The 12,878-nt window shown below is 34.0% G+C and overlaps 2 protein-coding genes across 2 annotated transcripts; one reads left to right on the top strand and one right to left on the bottom strand.

Annotated features, from left to right (window-relative positions):
- The first annotated feature begins 365 nt into the window (after positions 1–365).
- Positions 366–3,023, top strand: LOC147520579 (DNA-dependent metalloprotease WSS1-like). Its single transcript, XM_086592129.1, has 5 exons — positions 366–505; positions 747–925; positions 1,011–1,206; positions 1,560–2,117; positions 2,571–3,023. The coding sequence occupies exons 2-5, from the start codon at positions 771–773 to the stop codon at positions 2,757–2,759; spliced, it is 1,098 nt and encodes a 365-aa protein (XP_086448255.1). The 5' UTR covers positions 366–505; positions 747–770; the 3' UTR covers positions 2,760–3,023.
- Positions 3,024–5,600: 2,577 nt separating this feature from the next.
- Positions 5,601–7,094, bottom strand: MYBR1 (myb domain protein r1). Its single transcript, XM_086592128.1, has one exon. The coding sequence runs from the start codon at positions 6,793–6,795 to the stop codon at positions 5,854–5,856; it is 942 nt and encodes a 313-aa protein (XP_086448254.1). The 5' UTR covers positions 6,796–7,094; the 3' UTR covers positions 5,601–5,853.
- Positions 7,095–12,878: the final 5,784 nt, after the last annotated feature.

Here is a 12,878-nt window from a genome sequence, read left to right as displayed (position 1 = left end):
AAACAACTAAATCTCAAAAAAAAATTACAAGTTTTTAGTTGGAGTTTTTTATTTTCTAGATGGAGAAGAAGATAAATGTTTTCTCATATCTTAAATCATTAATCACAAGTTCACAACACACAAATCAACTAGTTCAAAGATTAAACAATTAGATCTCAAAAGTATTTTACAAGTTTCTAATTTGAGTTTTTTTTTGCTAGATTGAGAAGAAAGTCATAATTGATATTAATAAAATATAATTTGCTGCCCGAAAATGTCTTTATTATAGAAATTATTAGTGATAGATGCTGATATCAGCCCATTTTTATCTAAAACCGTAATTATTGGTCATCCGTGCATAAAACCGAAATTATTTGTCCAATTTATGTGTTTTGGCCTAAATTTGTGGCGTAACTTTGAAACAGAGTCCAATGGAGTAGTGAAGCTGAAACAACAACCACGTATTTAAGTATTTATACATCAAATTGGTTACCCTTATTGGTCCTCCCCAAAACCAAGTTATCAGGTAAGCCTGATTACCCAATTTCATTTGAAGTACATTAACTGAAACTCTCAAGTGTTCAGAGTTTATTAATTTTGTTCCGAAATATGCTCCAAAAGATTGGAAACGTAGTGTCAACTGTTAAATATGCAACACTAGTGTGGAATAATAATATTGCATGCAGGAGTGAGTTTGTGGATACATGATTTTTAACTTTGACAAAAATACTAATACTTGTTTTATGGTTTTATTTCTCTTGATACAGCTTTTGCAATATACTTAACGGAGGATGAATCTCGGAGATCTTAACAAGGTTTGGGAAATCAAGGCCTTAAAAATGCCAGGAGAAGATGAGGCGCGGAATATACTTGAGAAAATAGCAAAACAAGTTCAACCTATAATGAAAAAACATAAATGGAGAGTTAAACTTCTATCTGAGTTCAGGTATATTTCTTTTCATGCTTTTTAGTCTATTATTAATCATTTTATCTGTTTTTTTCACATTGGTTGATAGATGTTGAAATTGCAGTCCTAGCAACCCTTCTCTTCTTGGGATGAATATGGGAGATGGTGTTGAAGTTAAGCTCAGATTGAGGAAGCACAACAGGGATTGGGATTTTATTCCTTATAATCAAGTTCTTGACACAATGCTCCACGAGCTTTGTCATAACGATCATGGTCCTCACAATGCTGCTTTCTATAAGCTATGGGATGACATTAGAGAGGTATTAATCTAACTCTTTACTATATTTTATCCAATGATGAAACATATCAGAATGCTAGTTTTTTCTAAAAGATTCTGATTAAAATGGAGTTTGCGGAGGGTGTTAAATGATGAGTCGGCACCAATTGATCTCAGTTTGAAGGATTTGGCTTTTTGGTCTATGTGTTACTTTTGAAAATGTAGCCTGTATTTTCCTTTCCTTTTTCTTTGACCTAACTGAAAAATTATCCATGCTGCAATGTAAAGAAGAAAATTGTTGCATACTTCTTGATGCAATTATGATCTATGCTTCTCTAGTTCACTTTTTACTTTTGAACTTGTACCTTGGCATGTAATTAATTTTTTTTGTGTTAGGAATGTGAGGAGCTGATGACCAGAGGAATAACTGGCACAGGTGAGGGGTTCGATCGTCCTGGAAGACGATTGGGTGGGTTTTCTCGTCAACCTTCTTTGCCACCTCTTCGCCAATCTGCGTTAACTGCAGCTGAAAAGAGAGCACGTCTTGGTTCTTTATTACCCTCTGGCCCTAAGCGTCTTGGTGGTGATAGCGATATTATGGGTGCACTAAGCCCAATACAAGCTGCTGCAATGGCTGCAGAAAGGAGAATGCAGGATGAGTTGTGGTGTGGATCTCAAGCTTCTGGAGTTTCTGTTCAAGAGGAAAGTGGGTTTGAAATGCCCCAAGCAGTTCAACTTAAGGGAGGTTCCAGCGTTACAGAGACACATGTCTCAGGCGTTGTGGGAGATAATGCGGCAACAACAATTACTTCTTCCAGTGAAGGACCAAAACATGGTCATCCAGAAAATGTTATGCAGGCTTCTAACTCTAGGTCCATCCTTGACCCTCGGACAATAGATGTTACAGAGGAGAACTCATTTTGGGAATGTGGGATATGCACTTTGTTCAATCAGGTAAAAGCCTTAAACTTGATATATTTATACAAAGCAGAGACATGTCATATTGCATATTGCAGTTTTCATCAATTAATCTACTGCATCTCTTTCTAACACGAGAACATAAGGACGTAAACACATGTCAGCTAATACTTGATTTTAATCGGTTACACTCATACAGTTATGTTCAAAAATAGGCATATTGGATGGAACTATGGTTGTCTGAGCTTATTAGTTTGAAGTCAATATTGGTTTGACAAAACTGGTTATATTAGGTTGATTCTGTTATGCAAGTATAACTGGCTTTTGTTATGATGGTTACTTTTAGAAGTTTCTGGCCAGTTTAATTTTTGTTGTTTCTGTTGATAATATGGAAAGGTGTATATTTAAAGCATAAAAGCTAGTATTTCTATTGGGTCTCCCATGAACTGACTGGAATTTTCTGTGTTCAACGACGGTGGATAACTCCAGCCATTAGCTCAGATATGTGAAGCTTGTCGTAACCAAAAGCCTATAGATATCGGGACAAAGTTCAAAATCTGGTCCTGTAAATTTTGTACCTTAGAGAACAATGTGAAGTTGGACAAATGCTTGGCTTGTGGGCAATGGAGATATTCGTATGGAGCACCAACGTCTTCCAGACTCAATCTCGGAACGTGAGGAAATGGACAAAGACTTGTCTTGTTTAGTCCAAGCAATATCTTTGCATGTACTCTGTGCTTATATATTTGAAAATATGGGGAGGGGGTGGGGTGGGGCGGGGAAGTTTTCCCTTCGAGAACATTTGGACCCATGTTAGCTTACTTTTATCTAGGTGTCTGTGTTTACTTGTGACTAAGAAATGGTCAAAATGACACTCGTGCGACTGTATCAGCTTCACCATTGTAATTAGCTTACTTATCAAGTGTTTTGTTTGTTCCTTAACTCCATGTCACCAATATACTCTACCAAGTCATGACTTGGTACTGCTCCCATGTCATCGAGTCCTTGTGGTAGCCAGGAGATGATGGTAAATAGTGTGAAATCTCTGTTCTTGATGTTGGATTAATGAGTAAAGCTGGGCATCAAAATATTTCGACATAGAAAATCACAAGTTCAAGTATTGTTCGGTAATATTAGCTATTACTTGTACGAGTTTTTTATGGGAAATGTTTTAAACGCTCCGGCAATGACTTGTGAATTCAAGAGTCTGTTCTTCACTAACTTTACTTGTTCCTACATTATAGGTGCATAATTTGTATGTTTTGGTATGAGAGAATCAATTGGATTACATGGATATGCAACATCACATGATCATCTGCTATATAGCCTGACAAGAAACCTTCCAATCAACTTAGAGAAATTGGTATTTGTAGTATCCCCACATTTGTACCATCGCCAACAACTTCATTAGGGACTTATTATTGATTATAAGTACATATGACTGTCTCCGATCATTAACCTCGGTCATAAGTCTAATTAACCAATCCCGATTACTGTTCGAGTTAACACCTGGACGGCCCACTGGTTCAGTTAGCCACTTAAGCCGGTCAAATATTATGTTGGCCAGTCTTATCCAGTGAGAGTCTTTGTGCTCCGAAAACTCTTATTTTCTATATCTATAAATATCACTCCTCATTTGTAAAAAAATTACGTTTTTAGAAACTTGATTCCAGATACTTATTATGGATATGGAGGCAACCATTGAAGGCAGTCTCATTTTTCCCACAATATACTCCCTTCCATATTTGTGGATGTCTTTGAGTAAATTCTTATCCAAAAAGTATCTGATCATTTTTCTGTTAGTCTGAATCTAGTGTTAGACCAGTAGACTTGCAGTAAAACAAGTTCATGTTAGTCACCACTCGCCATTAGGTTACAGATGGATAACCCCTCACACTTTTTTTTTTTCTCACCTCTTCTCCAACCGCACGGACGAATCACAGCCCTTGGAAGGAGAAAAAATGACAATACCACAGAATCCTAAGTTTCGACATAAAATACATGAAACACAAACGCACTCTACTATGGGTTACAAAAGAGAGAATAGAGAATATCACACCTACAAAACAGTCGTGATGGTGGAGGCGCAACGGTGCAGCTTGCAATGGTCATGCCAGGCTGCAAGACGGACCAATCTGGAAATAATGGTTTCCGTACTGAGACACTGAGTGACGTAGAATCCTATGCTCAATACTCAATACGTATACATATCTGATTTGCACAACAAATGCTATCATTGCGATTGCCAACCGTGCATGCTGCATCATTTGCGACGTGTACATTGCTCAAAACGCTTACTGACTTTAGTTGTAAACTTGTAATTTGTAAATGCGACAATTTGCTCTCTAGATAATATACTTGGGAGTGTAAACTGTTGAACGTATTGATTACCAATTTATCCCTTGGTAGTTGGTAGTTGTAGGACTTAGGAGTAGGACAGAGAATGAATTAGGAGTTAAATTGTTAACATCAATCAAACATGAGCCACACTCATATGACTTGGTCGTTCCGTCAATTCCCAATAGTTAGAAGTGTGATATAAATGCGGTTAGTTAGTTTGTTGGGAGTTATGGAGGAGGTTAGGAAAGAAGTTAGAGGAGTCATACTGATGTTCCCGCTCCATTTCTTTGGAAATTGAAGGGAAACTGATTGATGTAGAAAAAGTTTAGACTTGCCGTAAAACATCAAGATACTAAACATAGATATTGGTCAGCAGTGCAAGCTAACACAGATTTTTGCGGAGGTGCGATGGTAGGTGCTGATTCTGTATGCCTCATGAAATAGGATTCAAAAATAATAAATAAATAAATAAAATTGTTAAATTTAATGGCCGAATGACTTCTGATAAAATATTACTTCTGCCTTTGCAGAAATCAGCGTGATATAATTTTCTCTCTTTTTTTCGATAGAAAACTGCTGTCTGTATTTTTTATAAGAACCAAACATTAAAAGATTTAAAACAAGCCAAAGAAAGAAAATACATTGCAAACATATTTCCATTTGAGACATTGTCAAAAATACGACTCAAGAATCACAGATTTAATAATGAAATCAAACAGCTAATGATAACATTCAAGTGTGTTTCCTTTTAATCAGTTTTAGATAAGAAGCGACTTCCTTTTAGACTTTGAAAACTCTTTTTTAACTTCCAAAAAGAACACGGCTACTTAATTGGCAATACAGCTGTCTCAACAAAACGTACAACCATAATTTAAGTATTTAACAGAAAATCTTTTTTAAAAAATCAAAACCAGCAGTCCAACAGTAAGATATTTTAAAATCAACTGTTATAGCTGGATACTTATCTCCTAATTCAAAACCGAATCTCGTTTCTAAGACAAAAAACAAACAAAAAAACGTACCCACTTGTCCCTCTTCTTTCCTTTCAGTTCTGTCTCGTAATTAAAACGTTTCGTTTTGCTATTTTTAACTTCTTTTGCCATAATTCAAAGTTCTAACAGAATATATCAACTGAAAGTTTAAATAAAACAGAAAAAACATAATCACATGAAGAACAAATAAGATGAAAAAAAAACTTTGATTGAAGATTTTTCTTCATTTTTTATCCTCAACTAAACAACTAATCTAAAACCGGAAAAAGAGAAAGATTCATTTTTTTTTAGTGTTCTTCAACTTGGCATTTGATGATTTCTGTCAATCCAACTCCTTTTCATTTTCTGTACAAGCCCCAAAATTTATTTTTGTATAAAAGAAACAGAAAAAACAATATATGTTTTTTCTTTTCCTCTTCCGCCTGAAAAATACTACTTGTCTACTCAATCTTAGTGATGCCAATACGCTTCACAAGAGCATTTCGAATCCCATCAACAGCTTGAGAAGAACACATACCACCATTCTGTTCCATCGCAGACATATAATTCCTAACTTCTTTTTTAATCATCTCTTGCATCACTGCCAAAAACTCTGCACTAAATGCCTTGGAAACCACTGGTTTCTCGATAGGCGAGACACTAATATCTGATGACACCATGTTACTGTTGTTTTGCTGCAATAGAGGAAATTGCTGCATTGGCAGGGCAGATGGTATTTGATCAACGGATTGAGTTTTTATAGCTTGATTCGAAACTTCACACGAATCGGTACCAGGAAGAGAAAGACTGAGTGAAGTAGGTGGATCATTAGTTGATGAAGAAGTTTCAATCTGTAAAATACCACCTGTTCTAGCAACAGGTCGATAAACATGGCCAGAAGATGAACCTGGTAAACTAGAATCGCTTACATCTGATCCACAAGGACTACATGGACTAAGATAAAGCCCAGAACTATACGGCGCAACCGTCCCTACACTCGCCGATCGCTTAAACGGCCTAGTCAATCCATCAATAAAAATATCTTCACCACCAGAAGCTTTGCGCTTAAGAGTAGAATTCCAGTGATTCTTAATCGCGTTATCAGTGCGACCGTTTAATAAACGGGCAATCGTGGCCCATTTGTTACCGAACTTGGCGTGAGCACGAATTATAGTATCGTCTTCTTCAGAAGAGAAGGCTCTGTGTTCAACTTGAGGAGAAAGCTGATTACACCAACGAAGACGACATGATTTTCCTGATCTACCCGGGATTGATTTGCTGATTAAAGACCAGTTTCTTGGGCCATGTTTATGGACAAGTTTTGTTAATAAATCATCTTCTTCTGGACTCCATGGTCCTTTGATTCGATCAAGATCTCTTCTTGATGATGATATAGAAGCCATAGGGAAAAAAATTTGAGAAAATAGGATTGGTATTTTTTTTTTTTTGGGATAGGTGGAGAGCCTCGCTCTCTTTGTGTTTTAGAAGATTTTTGGGAAGGGAGCGGAAAGGGGTTTATAAACGAAAGGATATAGATGACTGGTTTAAGCGGTTGTAATACCGGTGATAAGCATTAAAAACACCGTTTCTTCCAGGGAAGCGGTTTGAATGTATACAGCTGTGAGCTGTCCGTTGACACGCGTCAACTCTTCACAGTGCTGATTTTACATACTCAACCAAGCTCTGGGTAATTAGAATCAGCTCATCCCTGCCTCATCCCCATATCAATTTTCCTTATTTAACAACCTTTCCATTTATTTTTATTTTTAACTTATGTATCAAACTACCAATTAATATTTTTGTAACAATTATGTAAGAAATTTTTGATAAAACATACTCTTTTGGAAATGAAACTCCATAATCCACACCGTGAGTAACGTTTAGAAATTGTAAAGTGTGAAGCAAGAAACGGATTACATTAATATATAGAATAAGAGCATCTCTAGGTGGTGGTAGTATACTCTAAAAATTTGAAAAAATTTTTAAAAATCTGGTCGCAAATTTCGACCAACTCTAGGTGGTCACAAATATCGACCGCAAATGCAATTGGAAACCCTACCATGCGCGCCAGTACTAATGTCGCACAACATTACCACTGTCGCCCCCAAGTTCACAAAAAACTCCCGCGAAGTAAAAAAAAATAACTTGCGCGACATTAGTAGTGGTGCTCTCTAGTACTACTGGCGCGTGGTGCTAGTCAAAGTAAAAAAAAATAACTTGGGGCTTACATTAGTATTATTTGTCGCCTCGCGATCCGCATCCAAACCTCCGTGATTTGCGAACAACAATAATGCGAATGCAGTTATCGCGACCATGAATGAAGCCACCTAGAGATGGAATTCCGAGAAATTCCGAATTTTTTCTTCAAATATGAAAAAATTTGACAAGTTATACTACCACCTAAAGATGCTCTAAATATATGATTTTCCATTTTCAACTATTTGATTTATGATTTTTTTTTAATTTTCTAGCGTACTAAGCATTAATGATATACACCTACTAATTTGATCCACCTACTAACAATAACCATTGATTTACATTGAGACATATGTATGTGTATATTTTAATGCAGAGTTACAAACCAACATTACTTAAATAGTAAGTCGTAATAGTATATCTAAATTGCTCAATATTAAGAGAAAAATGTAAATTTCTATAAAATTTTTAAAATTTTTGATTTTTGGAAGTTCCAAAGAACTGTAAGAGAACTTATTTTTGTTTTGTAGTGTAAAATATAAGAACTATTCGTAGGTAAATATAAGAGTCATGTTATTGACAGACCCCATTTTGTGTTGGGCAGACCCCGTCCCAATTTGGAGTCTGTATTTATGTTGGGCACAACATTGAGTCTTGGGCAGACCCCATCACCAAAGCCCACACAAATATAAATCGGAAATAACCAGTTAACTTCATTATTTACGTTTATCGTTTAGAATAAATGCAAACATAACGAGATTACAAAACAAGGAATTGAATGAGGTTCGTAAAAATACCCAGACTTCCATTTCTCATCTTAGGATTAGCTACAACCTTGCTTTACTATATTATGACTTTCTCATTCACAAACACTCCATAATATCACAAACTTCATGCTTTCTTTCAGAACTTGATTGCCAAAATGAATTGGAGATTAACCTTTGTCTTTGTTATCTTCAATTTCGTCATTCTTCTTGGAAACTATAGACCGCCAAAGGTGGAAACGGAAAATTGGTTCGCCTCTCCTCCTATAGCAGTACAAGAAGTGGAGGAGATAATGGATGTACATGAAACAAATAATGAAGACGACTACTATGCTTATGAAGGATATGACACTGATGATGGAGATGACGACGAAGATACTTATGCTTATGATAGTTCTGAAAGTGACAGCGCTATTATTTTTGAAGACGAATAGGGGTGGTGATGATTTTTAGAAAAGGTGTGAAAAGTTTATTACAAAGACCAATAATGAATGGAGAGCAAAATGGCTAAGGGAGCAGCTTCGTCATATGAATGTGGTTCACTTCATACGACACCACGAGGTCGTTCCGATGTAGAAGGTTTCAAATGACCTTTGCATACCGTGAGAATTCACTTTATACGATTTAGCAATGTTGTTTGGGCTTACCTTCTGCGACCCAATTAGGTCGTTTGGGAATTGGATTTAATAACGATTTAGCAGTGTCGTTTGGGCTTAGTTTATGCAACCCAGCCAGATTGTTTGGGAATTGGATTCAATACTTGGTGGTGTCCCAACGATTTAGCAGTGTCGCTCTAGCTTCCTCTAGAATCGGGATGACTTCACTAGGTCGATTGAGCGAATTACATAACGGTATTTATGGGCATCTAGATATATTTGTTTTTGGAAATTCTTAAACTGAGAATTGTTTTTTGGAATTAGTTGTTTTTTGTTTTTGTTTTTGTTTTTTGTTTTTTTTAAGTGGGTCTTTTAGTATAAGAGCAATAGGAGGTTGCAACAAGTTATCTTTGATGTAGGTGGGGAAGTGCCCAACACAAATTACGATTTTTTTTGTCAATGGCGAGTACATACAATATGAGACGAGCTAACAGACATTTGCATTTGCATTTTTTTCTCTTAGCTACTGGACAAATTAATTTTTGATACATTCATTATTTTCCCTAATTAAAAAAGAATTCATACGAATGGAAACTTCACTATTTTTGATACCATACAATACTTGACGGTGTCCTAACGATTTAGTAGTGTCATTCTAGTTTCCTCTGACGACTTCACTACGTCGATTGAGCAAACTACATAGCGGTATATATGACTGTCTAGATATATTTGTTTTTGGGAATTCTTAGATTGAAAATTGTTTTTTGAAATTAGTTATTTTTTTTATTTTATATTTTTTGTGAAGTGGGGTCTTTTAGGATAAAGACAATAGAAGGTTGAAACAAGTTATCTTTGATATAGGTGGGGAGTGTCCAACACAAATTACAATTTTTTTTTTATCAATGGTAAATTTGTAAAATAAATTTTTATTTTAATCCGCCCAATACAAAATGGGTTGTACCCATCATAGTACAAAATATCAGGATATGGGTATTTATCGATATTCAATTTTTAGATATGTATCGTGGATATATCCCCCTCTTTGAGGATATTTGACATTGTTTCAAATACAAATATCGTGAATATATCCAAAATATCGACAAATATCATAGATATTGTAGATATTTATTGATATATAATGATACATTATTTATATTTATTTGAAATATAATAGTAAATATTAAATAAAATTGTTATATACACAAAATATCGCCAAATATCTCCAAAATATCCTAAAATATCACAAATATCACAAATATCGTTTAAATATCATCGATATTTGCAGTCGTATATATCTCTGAATATATCGTGATATTTATATATCTTTTTTTGAAATTTGAATAGATATCCCTAAATATCGCGATATATAGAGATATTTTGTACTATGGTACCATAAGTACCATATAATATGAGACGAGCTAACAGACAGTTGCATTTGCATTTTTTTCTCCTAACTACCGGACAAATTAATTTTTGATACATTCATTCTTTTCCTTGATTAAAAAAGAATTCATGTCTATGTTTTGAAAAAAAAAAAAAAAAAAAAAAATTGAGGAAGATAAGAGAAATAAGTTGAAGTGGGATTTGCTGGTGACTCTCAATATTGGCCTTTCTGTACAGCAGATACACCTTAACAAGTTTATCTTAAAATTAAAACCACGTGTAAATAAGAAGACATAGAATGATATGCGGTGAATTTAAAATTTCTGGTAGGACATAGAGTGGAGTACGGTTGGAGCAGATGAGTTTGAGTGTTTGACTAAAAAAGCCAGGCTGTAGAGCATTTCGTTTTTTTAGAAGATTTCTTAATCAAAACGGCCGCACGGATTTGCTGAGTTGGGTAATAACGACAAATCTGGTCGCCGAATCGGAGGGCGGATCATTACTCTTTTTCTGTCAGTCCAGCCTGTTAACCTGCCACTATTACGCCACTCCAACGGCCCACCTCTTTTAAACCTCCACGTGTCCGTTATCTCGGACTGCCTAAACTAACTTTTTGTTTCCGTTACCTGTACGGACGTGTTTCAAATCCGTTTCCCCCTGCAACCTTTACACAATTTTAAATTATTAAGGGACTGAATTAAAATTATTTAACGCTAGGAGGAGCGACATTTATTGCAAAAGATTGTGTTAAACTGATCCGTATCTCTTTCTGTTACTACTTACTAGTACGCCGTACCTACTACCTAACGTCCTTCTTTCTATTTGAATTATTTTTGAATTATTGTAGGGGTCTATACGTATATAGTGTGGCTGATTTTGTTGACTTTGACCTACTGTATTGTATATTTATATATTTAGAAATGGTTATAGTGACATATTTTATCTTAATCTATATAATAAAATAGTTTGGTCTTTAAGCATTTTGTGTTAAGTTTATATCGGACGGCTAACAATTAATACAATCAGTACATCTGACGGTAAACAGTAAATTAATAATACAATCAGTACATCCGATGGTAAAGAGTAAGTTGATAATACAATAAGTACATTTGACGGTAAAGAGTAAGTTGATAAAAAGCTTATTCATACAATTTTAGTGTTTAATAAAGACCAATTTATTTCGAATATATCTTTAACATGACCTCAAAATATAGTTAAAAAAAAAAAAAACAGCAAAACAATAAAACAAATATTTTAAAAATATATAATAATGAATGAAAATTAACGCCAAAAAATAATTAATTTTAAAAAACCTAATAAAATACATCAAACTAACCTCAAATACTATTTAACGAAAATCGAAAATTATAAAAATGCAAAGATTAAACTAATCTTAAAAATTAATTAATATAAAATTGGAATATGGATACAATTGCATTAAACTAACCTCAAATAATAATTAATCAAAACTTGGATGCAAATACATCAAACTAATATAAAAAAAATTTGTTTTGAAATCGAACCTGGATGCAAAATGCATTGAAGCTAACCCTTAAAGATTAAATTAATATGAAATCGAAAACTAGATTTAATCGCGTTGAACTAACCTCAAAGAAAAAAAATAATTATAAATTGGAAACATAATGCAAATGGATGGAACTAATCTTAAAAAATAATTAATAAATCGAAAACCGAATGCAACTACATCGAACTAATCTCAAAAAATAAACTCAGATGCAAATGCATTGAACTAACCTCAAGAAATAATTAACGGAAATCGAAACCTGGATGCAAATTCAAACTAACCTCAAACAATAATTAACGGAAAATCATCAAAATGCAAATAAAAATCAAATAATAAACGAAAATCGAAAACCGAATGCAAATGCATTAAACTAATTTTACAAAATAATTAACGGTAAATCGAAACTAGATACAAATGATGAAATAACCTCAAAGAACAATTAAAATTATAAATTAGATGCAAATGTATTGAATTATTTGAAAATAATAATTAACAAGAAATCGAAAACTAATGCAACCGATTTAACTAATCTCAAAAAAAAATAACGGAAATTGAAATTTGATGAATCAGATTGAACTAACCTCAAAACATAATTATATATTGTGGGAATGTCTCGATAAATATAGTTTTACATTTAAAATGGTGTTTATATTATCTCTTTCCGTGATGATTGGAACTCTTTGCTATTCAAGTAGAATTTTAATATATATAAATTTCAACTTATTAGGCAATCTCACAAAACTTCAAAAACTTCTTTATTAAACAACAAAATGAAATTGAAGGGTTTTATCAAAGCGAATTAAATGGAGAGTGAGATTTTAATGTTATAAAAATTTGGTTGAGTTTTAGATCAATATAATATTAATATATAATAGTTCTGATATTTACAAATATTTTTCAGAATAATTAATATAACAACACCCGCTCAGAATAATCTTTAAAGATTCCACATATTGAGTCAAATGCATAATTTAAAAAAATTAAATAGGAAATCGAACCTGGATAATCTTCGATGATCCCAC

Source organism: Coptis chinensis, chromosome 2, assembly GCF_015680905.1.
Source record: "Coptis chinensis isolate HL-2020 chromosome 2, ASM1568090v1, whole genome shotgun sequence".
Taxonomy (NCBI): domain Eukaryota; kingdom Viridiplantae; phylum Streptophyta; class Magnoliopsida; order Ranunculales; family Ranunculaceae; genus Coptis; species Coptis chinensis.
This window is presented reverse-complemented; position numbering and strand designations above follow the sequence as displayed.

Coding starts and splice junctions, on each gene's coding strand:
- LOC147520579 (XM_086592129.1), top strand. CDS start 771: ATGAATCTCGGAGATCTTAACAAGGTTTGGGAAATCAAGGCCTTAAAA. Junction 926..1,010: donor AAACTTCTATCTGAGTTCAG/GTATATTTCTTT, acceptor TTGAAATTGCAG/TCCTAGCAACCCTTCTCTTC. Junction 1,207..1,559: donor TATGGGATGACATTAGAGAG/GTATTAATCTAA, acceptor TTTTTGTGTTAG/GAATGTGAGGAGCTGATGAC.
- MYBR1 (XM_086592128.1), bottom strand. CDS start 6,795: ATGGCTTCTATATCATCATCAAGAAGAGATCTTGATCGAATCAAAGGA.